Consider the following 14,643-nt stretch of genomic DNA (forward strand, 5'->3'; position numbering starts at 1 on the left):
GTCATTTGCAGTGCACAGCATCACAAAGTCAACATAGGACCTCCCAGTAATACTCTTTATTAATATTTTAGCCTTGTGGTGTGAACTCATGATGCACCACCCCACGAAAGTCAAAGAAAACTATACCATACCATACCACTTTATTTATATAGTACATTTCACAAACATAGTTTCCAAAGTGCTGTACAAAAACACACACACACACACACACACACAGGACTACACACTCATGCGGTGTTAAAAGCCAAAGCATAAAAATGGGTCTTAAGACGAGACTTAAAACACTCTACAGTGGGGCTGTTCGGATGTTAAGGGGCAAATCATTCCACAGCTGAGGGCCCACCACAGAAAAAGCCCTGTCCGCCCTGGTTTTCAGTCTTGTCACAGGCACCACAAGCTGGAGCTGGCCCTCGGACCACAAAGCACGAGGAGGCTGGTTAAATTTGGATGAGGTCCGAGATGTATGCCGGGGCCAGTCCATTCAAAGCTTTAAAAACAAATAATTAAATCTTAAAATCACTCCTCAGAGGGAGTTTTTCCTTACCACTGTTGCTCTGGGGGTTGGTAAGGTTAGACCTTACCTGTGTGAAGCGCCTTGAGGCAACTCTGTTGTGATTTGGCGCTATATAAAGGAAAATAAATTGAAATTGAATTGAAATTAAAATCAACTCTAAAACATACTGGAAGCCAGTGCAGAGACGCCAAAACCGGAGTGATGTGCTCTCGCTTTCTGCTACCAGTTAAGAGGCGCGCAGCAGAATTTTGGACCAACTGTAAGTGAGAAAGTGCATTGTGGCTGATGCCGATTAAAAAGTGCATTACAGTAGACTAAACGAGAGGAGACAAAAGCGTGCACGACTTGTTCGAAAGCATTAAAAGATAAAAAAGGTTTAACTTTAGATAAAAGACGCAACAACATGACTTTGACACCTGGTTTTGGCCTTAGTGATGTTGGATTTTTCCATTGCACTGACTGAAATTTGGTTTCTGGGTCATACCCGTGAACCCATGTCTCATGAATAGTGATGATGCTGTTCAGGAAGTGAGTGTTACTGTTTATCCATTCCAGCACGTCCTACCAGACTTCCAGACGCAGTTGCTTCTGCTCTGCCATTAGCAGCTCCTGCACAAATTTTGCTGACACTCTCTGCATGTCCAAATCCTCTGTCAAAATGGAACGTATGGAACCTGCGGTTATCTTCACCTCATCTGCAAGTTCTTGGATGATGACACGACAGTCATCCATGATCAAAGTTCATATGCAGGGAGGTGATGGTCTAGTGGTTAAGCATTGGGCTTGAGACCAGAGGATCCTCGGTTCAAACCCCAGCCTGACTGAAAAATCACTAAGAACCCTTGGGCAAAGTCCTTAATGAGCACCTTACATGGCCAGTACCCTGACATCAGTGTGTGAATGGGTGAATACGAGGCATCATTGTAAGGGGCTTTGAGCTTCTGATGCAGTTGAAAAGCGCTATATAAATACAGTCCATTTACCATGCTATCAATCACTTGGTCATTTTGGCTTGTGAATGGCCTACCTGCCAAACGTGCATTGGTCTCCGCTGATGTGCACCCATTTTTGAAGTGGTTATATCACTCTTTTATTTGCCTTATGCTCATGGCATCGTCGTCAAAAGCCTCCTGAATCTTGCGAATGGTTCTCACTTGTGTATCACCAAGCTTTTGGCAATGAAAATGATAATCTGACAACTGATCAGTACACACATTCACTTTAAAGCTGACTGCTAGGGACTGATGCACTCTTACAGGCGCGAAAAAAAATTTATGCATGTGCAAGAAGGCTCCCTACACCTCCCCACCAAAGGACGACTCGCACGCTTTATTTGTTTGCTGAGGAATAACATAAGGGCGGATAGTTTTTGAATGTACCTCATGCCTTCATCTTCACTACCACTCAGTAATGAAGTTGATGATTGTTTTTAATGATTTTTTTTAAAGCAGAATGGCAAACAGTAGTTCTGTTTAGTGTATCAATAAAAAGTAAATCTACACTGAAATGCTCAAACACTCCTGTGAAAGAAAATCTAATGTGATTCTTTTTTCTATTACATTCACCAAACTACAGTCATAAATCTAATTTTCAAATGAAAACAACAAACAAAATTTTTCCAAAAAAATCTTCGTTTCCCTTTTTGTAGTATACACGTATGGCAGTAAATATCAACACGTACACAGTTGTCACATATCAATCAATAATGTGTGTGTAGTGTGTGGGTGTTACCCCGTTACCCTGCGTGTCACTAAATGATGCAAAAGGGGGAATTGTTCTGTAATTTATGTTTGTAGCATGGCCCAAGCAGAAGGTCACCCCTTTGAGTCTGGTCTGCTTGAGGTTTCTTCCTCAGAGGGAGTTTTTCCTTACCACTGTTGCTCTGGGGGTTGGTAAGGTTAGACCTTACCTGTGTGAAGCGCTTTGAGGCAACTCTGTTGTGATTGGCGCTATATAAATGAAAATAAATTGAAAATTGAAATTGAAAATTGAAGGGGGTACCTAGTGTGTTGCATGATGATGATAAGAGATACCGATGAACTGTAAATATGTGACGAGTTGTGTGTGAGAATGCATATATACAAAGTTCCTTTCATTGATATTCAGCGTCTGATCAGCACCACGGGTGACTGACCATAAAAAAACCTAACAGACCATTGCTGCACTCACTGTACTCCTAAGAGCCGCTGAATTGATTGTGCAAGCACAGCACACATTTGCGTTCTAAGGCCGATAAGTTATTGGAAAGCACAGCACAGGCGCTGCCAGACTGCTGTCATCATCATACGTAGGTTTGAGTCTCGCTGTTGTTACAGCGCCATTGATGCAAGCATTGGCGGCAGCTCACTAAGCAATGAGGTCAGCAGCAGGCATCTGCGTGCTCTCCGCACAGGTGCGGCCTCAGCTCCGTATGCTGGTGTGTATTTTAGGAGCCTGCCACCGTAATGGGCGCTGATGGGATGATTGATGAGCGCAGTGCAGAGGAGATCAGCCACAGACACTTGATATTCCTCTGGTGGGTTGGAGGCATAGAGCCAAGTCCTGATTGCCCCTTTGCTAGCAGAATGAGAAATAAAAATGCCTCTTATTTGCTGTCAGAGGCAGACTCACTGCCACGATTTCAGGCTGAAGCACAATCAAAAAAAAAAAAAAAGTAATTGTGGGAATATTATTTATCTTTATTAGAATCTTGTCAGATTGGCATGCTGCTGGCCTGAATATCAATGGCAGCTGCCGCAGAGGCAGGAGGAGCAGGGGGAGCATTATATCACAGCTGAATGCTAAAAAAAAAAACAAAACTGCTGCCTGGATAAGACCTTACTTTGCAGAAAAGCGAGTGACAACATTTTATACTTCTAAGAGAATTAAATGTAATGCTCGACAAAGGTTGTGTACTTCACATTCTGATAATATGGGAATGTCTTCCTACGAGGAAATGTATTCATGAGGAAAAAATGATCATAACCTCAATTGAATAAGAACCATCTGTATTTGTGAAAACTATAAAGCTTCTCAATCACAGTTTTTGACTATCACATGTAAAATGTATTTTCAGAGCGTTAAGTATAAATCCACAATGAAATGCAAATGAAAGACAACCAGGGGGAAAAAACACTCCAGACAATAACACACACACACATTCAAAGTTCAAATTAAAATAAAAAAAAACATCCAATGTTGTTTAAAAGCCAACTTAGAGAATTCAGTCTTCTGCAAAAGATCATTTTAACCACATTTAAGCAGTAGTAGCTACAGTTCAGCTACCCAGCTAAAAGCTAATTAGCAAAGCTAACTTTGTTAACTTTTCAGCTAATTGGAATTAGTTCTGTGAAATTTAAAATATTTCTTATTTGTTTAATACTTTCTGTGAACAAACTGCCTGTCATTGGGAATTGCAGTTTAATTTCATTTGTTCTTTTAATTATTTCTATACATCTGATTTTGACATACAAAACCTTTTGGGGAATGTCCATCTTTATGCTACAACGTATATAAAGTTCTGTTTTTCAGGGTCTTAGAGTTAAAAAAAAAAAAAAAACAAGCCAATGCAAAACTCCTAATAAAAGTTAGTGGTTAGTGATTATTGGTAGCCTCAGCAAATTGTTTAAGTAATTTATAAATTTAGCATTATCACATTTCATTTTTCAGTTAAGGGGTTAGGGGCTATGGAAGCTACATTTTAGATTAGCTGTTGGCCTAAATTTGCATTCAGTGTGCCTAAAATTTTTAAAAATCAAAGCTACTAAATATCGACAACCTTAAATCAGAAATAGTTTAGTCAATATGGAAAAAGCAAATCAGAAGAAAACAGTGATACTTTCATTTACTTTGACTTTTCTTTCATAGCAGACAGTTTGCATCCAAGATTCTTCATGTTTTGTGTGGTCAACTTCATTTCATTTTTACCAGAGGACAAAATATGGCCATTGAGTATTGCAAAGGCCTTGTGTCTGTCTGTCTGTCTATCCATCTGTCTGTGCTCAGCATAAGTCCAGTCCTATTACTGCCAGGGTCTTCTAATTCACAGGGAACATTCTTGGGACACAGACCTTGGATAAGTTCAAAGATGGCAAACCTTGACCTACTTTAAGAAGTTAAAAGATCACATTCTGTTTCCTATTTTTATGCTCATGTGGTCGAGGGTATTTTAGCATTGTGTTATGTTTATAAGATACATTCATTCCTGCATTTCAGGCTTGTATCACATTCCAAAAAAAAAAAAAAGTTGGGATGGGGAAATTTATTCTAAATATAAGCAAGGTTGGGTAGGATTACTTTGAAAGAATACATGTGGATTACATGTATGTATGTACATACATTTGGATTACTTGTAATCTGATTACTTTTGGATTACATTTCAAAGTAATCCTACCCAACCTTGAATATAAGGATGAAATTGTCACTTTTATCTCCAGTTTTCTTGAGACAAGTGTCGGGATGGATACTTGAACATTTCCAATTCACTCAGTATGTCTTGAACTTCATTTGCATCAATCTGTGTCATGTCAGCAGTTGTCAAAAATTAAGTGACCATACTGGAAGGAGATTAGTGAAGGAAGCCAACAAGACACCTCTGATTCCTCTGAAAGAAATATAGGCTTCTGTGGATATGAGTGGAGAAGCTGGGAATGGTGTAAAATTGGCTGTTGTATCCCCATTCACAGCTTCATGTTGGAGTGGAGTAGAGAAGGATTGTAAAAATACATCAAATCAAGGCTCTGCTTTCCCATGTGCCTTCTGGAAAACAGCAGCTGAAATTTTGCATGTTGTCATTAAAATTCTCCTCTATGCCACTTCATCATGAAGCTGTATGACTGGTGATACAACAGAAAAAAGTTGCACTATGCACAATTTCTCTAACTACAACCACAGAATTTTATACCTCCTTCAGAGCTGTCTGGGTGTCTTGGTGGCTTCCTTCATTAGTCTCCTTTCAACATGGTCACCCAATTTTTGAGAATTGCCTACTTGACACAGATTTATCATACATTACCTTACAGTTTTATTGACGTAAAAGAATTCCAAGACATATACAGTGACTTTGTAATGTTTGTGTATCCATCCCCTGATGTGTCTGAAGAAAGTGTCTGTTAAAGTGATGATTTTATCCTTACTTTTACAATAAATTTCCCCCGTCCCAACTTTTGTTGGAACATGTTGCAGACCTTAAATGCAGGAGTGGCCATATTTTAACAAAGAAAAACAAAGTTGACCACATAAACCATGAAATATCTTGTGTTCATGCTGTCTGCAATGAAATAGAAGTTGAAGTAAATGTAAGGATAATTGTATATATTTTAAATTTGTATCTTCCATATCGTCTCCATTTTTTCTGATATGGGGTTATATACTGCTTAAAAAAATGAATAAATGAACTCTGTGAAAATTTCCACATTTAAAAAATGCTGAATTATTTATGGTGGCGATTTGCTGTTGATGCTGTGATGAATTAAAAAGAATAAGAATAATAAAAATCAAATCACATTTTCTCTCTCTCTCTCTGCATATTTTAAGTTCTACAGAATGAGAATTAAAATTTTAAAACCCACCATTTCTATGAACAGGTGTTGTATGATGGACGATGCTATGAACATACTACCTTACACATGCATGCACATGTGTATGTTTTATGACTGTGTACAGCAAAACAAAGTTAGTGTTTTATGTGAATTCATCAAACGGTCATCCTTCTCTTTTATTCTTTTTCCCCCTCTGTGTATAACTTTTCTCTCTGCCTCTTTCCTTCTCTCCTGCATCTTTTGTGTCTTCATGTCCCACAGGAGAGCAGCACCCCGAGGGCCAACTGCAATAAGATGATAATGATGTTTACAGATGGCGGGGAGGATCGTGCACAAGAAATCTTTGAGAAATACAACTGGCCCAACAAAACTGTGAGTCTGTCCACATCAGGCTGTGATCTCGTCGTGCATGTCTTATGCCAACGAGGTCTTCCTCTTTCTGCGTCTTTTTTTTTCTTCAAAGCAGAACCAGTTGTATTAGTTTAGCACTTTAGATCTGCCAAACACTCGGATCTGCTCAAATATCATCGTCATCAACATCATCATTTCCCACCTTTGTTTCTAGCATCTTGTGATTCACCTCCCCTCCGTGTGTTGGTCGGACTCCATCCGTCTGTCTTCTGTTTCCTTGGTACCGGCGTTAACAACTCTGACTCGCTGAATAATTAGCCACTTGATCATCAACAACGCGTATGAAGTTACAGCCAACAGACAGGCGCACAGTTTGTTCATTTCTTTTCTGCATGTGACAACCACGTCAGTGTTTCTTCTCATATCCATTGCTATCCATATCCCTCGTGATGGCGGCTGTCATGCATGAGTAACTTGAAGTTTGATGTCTTTCTTGCTCTAATTGTTTCTGAACGATATTGTGTGTTGAATGGAGATGAACCTAGTCATATTCAGGATTTTGCATTGATTGCCACATGGCAGTGAAACAGACTGATCTCCAGAACATCTGAAAGGCATCACTTAAACACCCCCCCCCCCCCCCCCCGCCCCCAGACACACACACACACGGACATTTAAAGCTACATTGTGTAGGATTTAGAGGTCTTTAATCGCATAAATGTAATTCATAACCATATGCTCATGAGTGTGTAATTTGCTGCAACAGTTAATCCTGTTTTCATTAACTTAAAATGAGCTCTGCATTTCTACATGGATGTGAGGCTCTTCACAGAGGGCACCAAAATCTTGACCAGCGACAGCATACAGCATAATGAAATCTGCAACTTCACCACTAGATGACACTAGCACCTACACCCTGTAGCTTTAACCTCTTAAATCCTAGAGTCCCCAAATTTGGGGACTTGCCCTGTTTTGGAACATTTGAACACTCATAACTAACCAATGCTGACACCAACATACACTTATTATACATCAAAATGTCAAGCGAAGTCGCCTCTACAAAAGTATCCACTTTAATCACATATCAACTCACCACAGCTGAAACGCCAAGCAAATCAATCAATCAATCAACTTTTTTCTTATATAGCGCCAAATCACAACAAACAGTTGCCCCAAGGCGCTCCATATTGTAAGGCAAGGCCATACAATAATTATGAAAAACCCCAACGGTCAAAACGACCCCCTATGAGCAAGCACTTGGCAACAGTGGGAAGGAAAAACTCCCTTTTAACAGGAAGAAACCTCCAGCAGAACCAGGCTCAGGGAGGGGCAGTCTTCTGCTGAGACTGGTTGGGGCTGAGGGAAAAAAACAGGAAAAGACATGCCGTGAAGGGGGGCAGAGATCGATCACTAATGATTAAATACAGAGTGATGCATACGGAGCAAAAAGAGAAAGAAACAGTGCATCATGGGAACCCCCCCACAATCTACGTCTAAAGCAGCATAACCAAGGGATGGTCCAGGGTCACCCGATCCAGCCCTAACTATAAGCCTTAGCGAAAAGGAAAGTTTTAAGCCTAATCTTAAAAGTAGAGAGGGTATCTGTCTCCCTGATCTGAATTGGGAGCTGGTTCCACAGGAGAGGGGCCTGAAAGCTGAAGGCTCTGCCTCCCATTCTACTCTTACAAACCCTAGGAACTACAAGTAAGCCCGCAGTCTGAGAGCGAAGCGCTCTAATGGGGTAATATGGTACTACGAGGTCCCTAAGATAAGATGGGACCTGATTATTCAAAACCTTATAAGTAAGAAGAAGAATTTTAAATTCTATTCTAGAATTAACAGGAAGCCAATGAAGAGAGGCCAACACGGGTGAGATATGCTCTCTCCTGCTAGTCCCCGTCAGTACTCTAGCTGCAGCATTCTGAACCAACTGAAGGCTTTTTAGGGAACTTTTAGGACAACCTGATAATAATGAATTACAATAGTCCAGCCTAGAGGAAATAAATGCATGAATTAGTTTTTCAGCATCACTCTGAGACAAGACCTTTCTGATTTTAGAGATATTGCGTAAATGCAAAAAGGCAGTCCTACATATTTGTTTAATATGCGCTTTGAATGACATATCCTGATCAAAAATGACTCCAAGATTTCTCACAGTATTTACTAGAGATCAGGGAAATGCCATCCAGAGTAACGATCTGGTTAGACACCATGCTTCTAAGATTTGTGGGGCCAAGTACAATAACTTCAGTTTTATCTGAGTTTAAAAGCAGGAAATTAGAGGTCATCCATGTCTTTATGTCTGTAAGACAATCCTGCAGTTTAGCTAATTGGTGTGTATCCTCTGGCTTCATGGATAGATAAAGCTGGGTATCATCTGCGTAACAATGAAAATTTAAGCAATACCGTCTAATAATACTGCCTAAGGGAAGCATGTATAAAGTGAATAAAATTGGTCCTAGCACAGAACCTTGTGGAACTCCATAATTAACTTTAGTCTGTGAAGAAGATTCCCCATTTACATGAACAAACTGTAATCTATTAGACAAATATGATTCAAACCACCGCAGCGCAGTGCCTTTAATACCTATGACATGCTCTAATCTCTGTAATAAAATTTTATGGTCAACAGTATCAAAAGCAGCACTGAGGTCCAACAGAACAAGCACAGAGATAAGTCCACTGTCCGAAGCCATAAGAAGATCATTTGTAACCTTCACTAATGCTGTTTCTGTACTATGATGAATTCTAAAACCTGACTGAAACTCTTCAAATAGACCATTCCTCTGCAGGTGATCAGTTAACTGTTTTACAACTACCCTCTCAAGAATCTTTGAGAGAAAAGGAAGGTTGGAAATTGGCCTATAATTAGCTAAGATAGCTGGGTCAAGTGATGGCTTTTTAAGTAATGGTTTAATTACTGCCACCTTAAAGGCCTGTGGTACATAACCAACTAACAAAGATAGATTGATCATATTTAAGATTGAAGCATTAAATAATGGTAGGACTTCCTTGAGCAGCCTGGCAGGAATGGGGTCCAATAAACATGCCGATGGTTTGGACGAAGCAACCAATGAAAATAACTCAGACAGAACAACCGGAGAGAAAGAGTCTAACCAAATACCGGTATCACTGAAAGCAGCCAAAGATAACGATACATCTTTGGGATGGTTATGAGTAATTTTTTCTCTAATAGTCAAAATTTTGTTAGCAAAGAAAGTCATGAAGTCATTACTAGTTAAAGTTAATGGAATACTCAGCTCAATAGAGCTCTGACTCTTTGTCAGCCTAGCTACAGTGCTGAAAAGAAACCTGAGGTTATTCTTATTTTCTTCAATTAGTGATGAGTAGAAAGATGTCCTAGCTTTACGGAGGGCTTTTTTATAGAGCAACAAACTCTTTTTCCAGGCTAAGTGAAGATCTTCTAAGTTAGTGAGACGCCATTTCCTCTCCAACTTACGGGTTATCTGCTTTAAGCTACGAGTTTGTGAGTTATACCACGGAGTCAGACACTTCTGATTTAAAGCTCTCTTTTTCAGAGGAGCTACAGCATCCAAAGTTGTCTTCAAAGAGGATGTAAAACTATTGACGAGATACTCTAACTCCCTTACAGAGTTTAGGTAGCTACTCTGCTCTGTGTTGGTATATGACATTAGAGAACATAACGAAGGAATCATATCCTTAAACCTAGTTACAGCGCTTTCTGAAAGACTTCTAGTGTAATGAAACTTATTCCCCACTGCAGGGTAGTCCATCAGGGTAAATGTAAATGTTATTAAAAAATGATCAGACAGAAGGGAGTTTTCAGGGAATACTGTTAAATCTTCTATTTCCATACCATAAGTCAGAACAAGATCTAAGATATGATTAAAGTGGTGGGTGGACTCATTTACTTTTTGAGCAAAGCCGATAGAGTCTAATAATAGATTAAATGCAGTGTTGAGGCTGTCATTCTCAGCATCTGTTGAGCGCCTTGGGGCAACTGTTTGTTGTGATTTGGCGCTATACAAGAAAAAAGTTGATTGATTGATTGATATTAAAATCGCCCACTATAATTATCTTATCTGAGCTAAGCACTAAGTCAGACAAAAGGTCTGAAAATTCACAGAGAAACTCACAGTAACGACCAGGTGGACGATAGATAATAACAAATAAAACTGGTTTTTGGGACTTCCAATTTGGATGGACAAGACTAAGAGACAAGCTTTCAAATGAATTAAAGCTCTGTCTAGGTTTTTGATTAATTAATAAGCTGGAATGGAAGATTGCTGCTAATCCTCCGCCATGGCCCGTGCTACGAGCATTCTGACAGTTAGTGTGACTCGGGGGTGTTGACTCATTTAAACTAACATATTCATCCTGCTGTAACCAGGTTTCTGTTAGGCAGAATAAATCAATACGTTGATCAATTATTATATCATTTACCAACAGGGACTTAGAAGAGAGAGACCTAATGTTTAATAGACCACATTTAACTGTTTTAGTCTGTGGTGCAGTTGAAGGTGCTATATTATTTTTTCTTTTTGAATTTTTATGCTTAAATAGATTTTTGCTGGTTATTGGTGGTCTGGGAGCAGGCACCGTCTCTACGGGGATGGGGTAATGAGGGGATGGCAGGGGGAGAGAAGCTGCAGAGAGGTGTATAAGACCACAGCTCTGCCTCCTGGTCCCAACGCTGGAGAGCCACAGTCTGGAGGATCCAAGTAAATTGGCCAGATTTCTAGAAATGAGAACTGCTCCATCTAAAGTGGGATGGATGCCGTCTCTCCTAACAAGACCAGGTTTTCCCCAGAAGCTTTGCCAATTATCAATGAAGCCCACCTCATTTTTTGGACACCACTCAGACAGCCAGCAATTCAAGGAGAACATGCGGCTAAACATGTCACTCCCGGTCCGATTGGGGAGGGGCCCAGAGAAAACAACAGAGTCCGACATTGTTTTTGCAAAGTTACACACCGATTTAATGTTAATTTTAGTGACCTCCGATTGGCGTAACCGAGTGTCATTACTGCCGACGTGAATTACAATCTTACCAAATTTACGCTTAGCCTTAGCCAGCAATTTCAAATGTCCTTCGATGTCGCCTGCTCTGGCCCCCGGAAGACAATTGACAATGGTTGCTGGTGTCGCTAACTTCACATTTCTCAAAACAGAGTCGCCAATAACCAGAGTTTGATCCTCGGCGAGTGTATCGTCGAGTGGGGAAAAACGGTTAGAGATGTGAACGGGTTGACGGTGTACACGGGGCTTCTGTTTAGGGCTACGCTTCCTCCTCACAGTCACCCAGTCAGCCTGCTTTCCCGACTGCCCGGGATCTGCCAGGGGGGAACTAACGGCGGCTAAGCTACCTTGGTCCGCACCGACTACAGGGGCCAGGCTAGCTGTAGAATTTTCCACGGTGCGGAGCCGAGTCTCCAATTCGCCCAGCCTGGCCTCCAAAGCTACGAATAAGCTGCACTTATTACAAGTACCGTTACTGCTAAAAGAGGCCGAGGAATAACTAAACATTTCACACCCAGAGCAGAAAAGTACGGGAGAGACAGGAGAAGCCACCATGCTAAATCGGCTAAGAGCTAGTAGCTACGCAACCTAGCGGATTCCTAAAAACACACAAAGTGAATAATGTGTAAATAATTTAAAGGTGATTCAGCAGAAGGAGTGCCCCAATCAAGGCACCAAACAGGCCATGAAGCAGCACAGGCAACGCACGACAACAGTGCTAAAAGAGAAAAAAAAATAAATAAATAAATTAAATAAAAAACGAAAGCGTTAGCAAGCTAGTTAGCTTGCCAACGCTGATGAAAGTTAGCAGATAAAAGTGCTCCGTCGCGATGTTTCGACCGTTAGAGGTCTTCCTTAGGCGTTGGAGCACAGTAAAAAAGTAAAAAAAAAAAAAAAAGTAAAAAGGTAAAAAAGTAAAAAAGTCTTGAAAAAGACTGTTAATTCAAGTCCAAAGCAGCAGGTAGCAGTCTCTGTGTAAACAGTCCCAACAGAGAGCCAAGTGTTACAGGGAACACTTGACAAATGCCAAGCCAAAATAATCCACTCCAAATAAAGACATAAATCGGAATTCATTTTTTGGTAAAAAAAAAAAAAAAGAAAACTCATTTACTCTACCGAGTATTATTTACTTTCAATTTTTTTTGCATCCACAACATCCCCTAGGACCTGTCTTTTAGCTGATCCAAACTTTTGCATTTTTGACCTTGTACAAGCTGAGAAGTAAATCATAATGTATGTGAGTATGTGGGGTATGTGAGTTTGGTGAAATAGGCTCTAGGGCTTAAGGGGTTAAGGAATTTTGAAATGGACTTCTGTTTCATTCCACTCCCTTTTCCTGGTGTTGCTTTCACATGGCTCATCTCATTTGTTTTCCCTCTCTGCCCATGTCTCTTTATCGCAATTTTACTCTTTTCCTGCACCAGGTCCGTGTGTTCACCTTCTCTGTTGGCCAACATAATTATGATGTCACACCTTTGCAGTGGATAGCTTGTGCCAATAAAGGTAAGTGGATAAAATGTCTCACATTTAACACTCTCACTGGGATCAAATTTAACACCAAAACAGCAAGTATACTCAGACAGCGCATATGTACATCTACTTTGTTAACTTCAACAACCCACAGGGAAGGGCAATTAAAATTACAGTTGTTAATCACCATTTATGATATCATAAGGTGGGTATGCTATAGAATGGGACAAAAGGAAACTTCTTTAAGGAAAGTGCTATTAAAAAAAACAGTTCACACAAATTTAGATTGGAACAACTGTAATAAATCATCTTTCTACAAAGTTCCATCTTTATTTGTAACCACTTTGGGGTTTTACCATGCAAAATTACACAGACATACAAGTAAAATTATTTTGGAAGGTGATGATCAAGTGGTTAAAGTGATTGGGTTGTGACCACAGGGTCCTGTGTTCCAAATCCAGCCCAGTCTCATACCATTTCGTGATGGCATCACAAAAAGTAAATTAATCTTTGGTGCTACAATTTTGTGACAGGAGCAAGAAATGTGGGGTGACACAGAGGGTCTGCGGGGGTTATGGTTAGGGTTAGAGGAAGGGAGAGGGTGAGGTTATGGTTAAGCTTAGGGTTAGGGGAAGGGGTAGGGTTAGAAACAGTAAATAAAAAAACAGCATCACGAAAATGTGACTCATTTCGTGACGAGAACATGAAAAAAAAGCATGAGACTGGGATGTTCAAATCCCCATCACACCAGAAAAAAAAAAAAAAAGGTCCCTTGGGCAAAGTCCTTAATCCCCACGTTGCTCCCAGTGTGTGAGCACCTTGTATGGCAGCACCCTGACATTGGTGTGTGAATGTGAGGCATCATGTAAAGTGTTTGTTGTAAGTGTTGTAAAGTGTTTTCACCCCTTAAGTGCTCTATAAATGTGGTACATTTACTCTGAAATACAGTTTTTATGGTATGTATCAAAACGCTGTTATGTGTGATGACTAAATACACCATATTAATTATTAGAGTATACGTAGACTTGGACAGCACATAGGGTTACTGGTTAGTACTGTTGTCTCACAACAAGAATGTTGTGGGATTGCGTCCAACCTGGTCTTTTCTGTGTGGAGTTTGCATGTTTGTGTGCTCTGGGTTCCTCCCACTTCCAAAGACAGATTGGGTGAACTGGAATCTTTAAATTGACCATGGGAGTGAGTGGGTGTGTGAATGTTGTCTGTATTGGCCCTGCAGTTGACCCTCCCATTGACCACTGGGATAGGCTCCTGCTCCCTCGTGACCCTGGACCCTAACTGGAATAAGCAGGCATTGAAAATTAATGGATGAGTAGACTATTCATTGGTAGGAGAAAGTCACCTCAGTGGAGCTTTAGCGTTAGTTCTGACAGTGAAGTGTCGGCTTTCCTTACTGATTGGCATCAGATGCTTGATTGAGCCTTCCCAGTCACTGGTTCACAACAGCCTGGCTTCAGATGATTCGTAACGTCCGCTCATGGTAATAGAGATGTTCTAGGCAGTGTTTATCATGCACACACACACACACACACACACAGTGTATCCCAGTAGTCATAGGGCGTGAGGAGGGGTACACCCTGGACAGGACGCCAGTCTGTCACATATACAGGCCACACATAGACAAACAAACACATTCACAGGCACACTTATGGACAATTTAAAGGTTCCATTTCACCTAACCTGCATGTCTTTGGATGCGGGAGGAAGCCGGAGCACCCAGAGAAAACCCATAAACACGGGAAGAACGTGCAAACTCTGTACCAAAAGGCC

At 40.5% G+C, this 14,643-nt stretch overlaps 1 protein-coding gene across 3 annotated transcripts in view; it reads left to right on the top strand.

The window, feature by feature from the left end:
- Positions 1-14,643, top strand: part of cacna2d2a (calcium channel, voltage-dependent, alpha 2/delta subunit 2a) — a 573,469-nt gene that overhangs the window by 467,692 nt on the left and 91,134 nt on the right. For all 3 annotated transcript variants that reach the window (XM_034166295.1, XM_034166292.1, XM_034166294.1), the window contains 2 exons: positions 6,295-6,405; positions 12,810-12,888. In XM_034166295.1, coding sequence (XP_034022186.1) covers positions 6,295-6,405; positions 12,810-12,888 — 190 coding nt within the window. The remainder of the gene's footprint in view (positions 1-6,294; positions 6,406-12,809; positions 12,889-14,643) is intronic.

The sequence above is a fragment of the Thalassophryne amazonica genome, chromosome 3, assembly GCF_902500255.1.
Source record: "Thalassophryne amazonica chromosome 3, fThaAma1.1, whole genome shotgun sequence".
Taxonomy (NCBI): Eukaryota; Metazoa; Chordata; class Actinopteri; order Batrachoidiformes; family Batrachoididae; genus Thalassophryne; species Thalassophryne amazonica.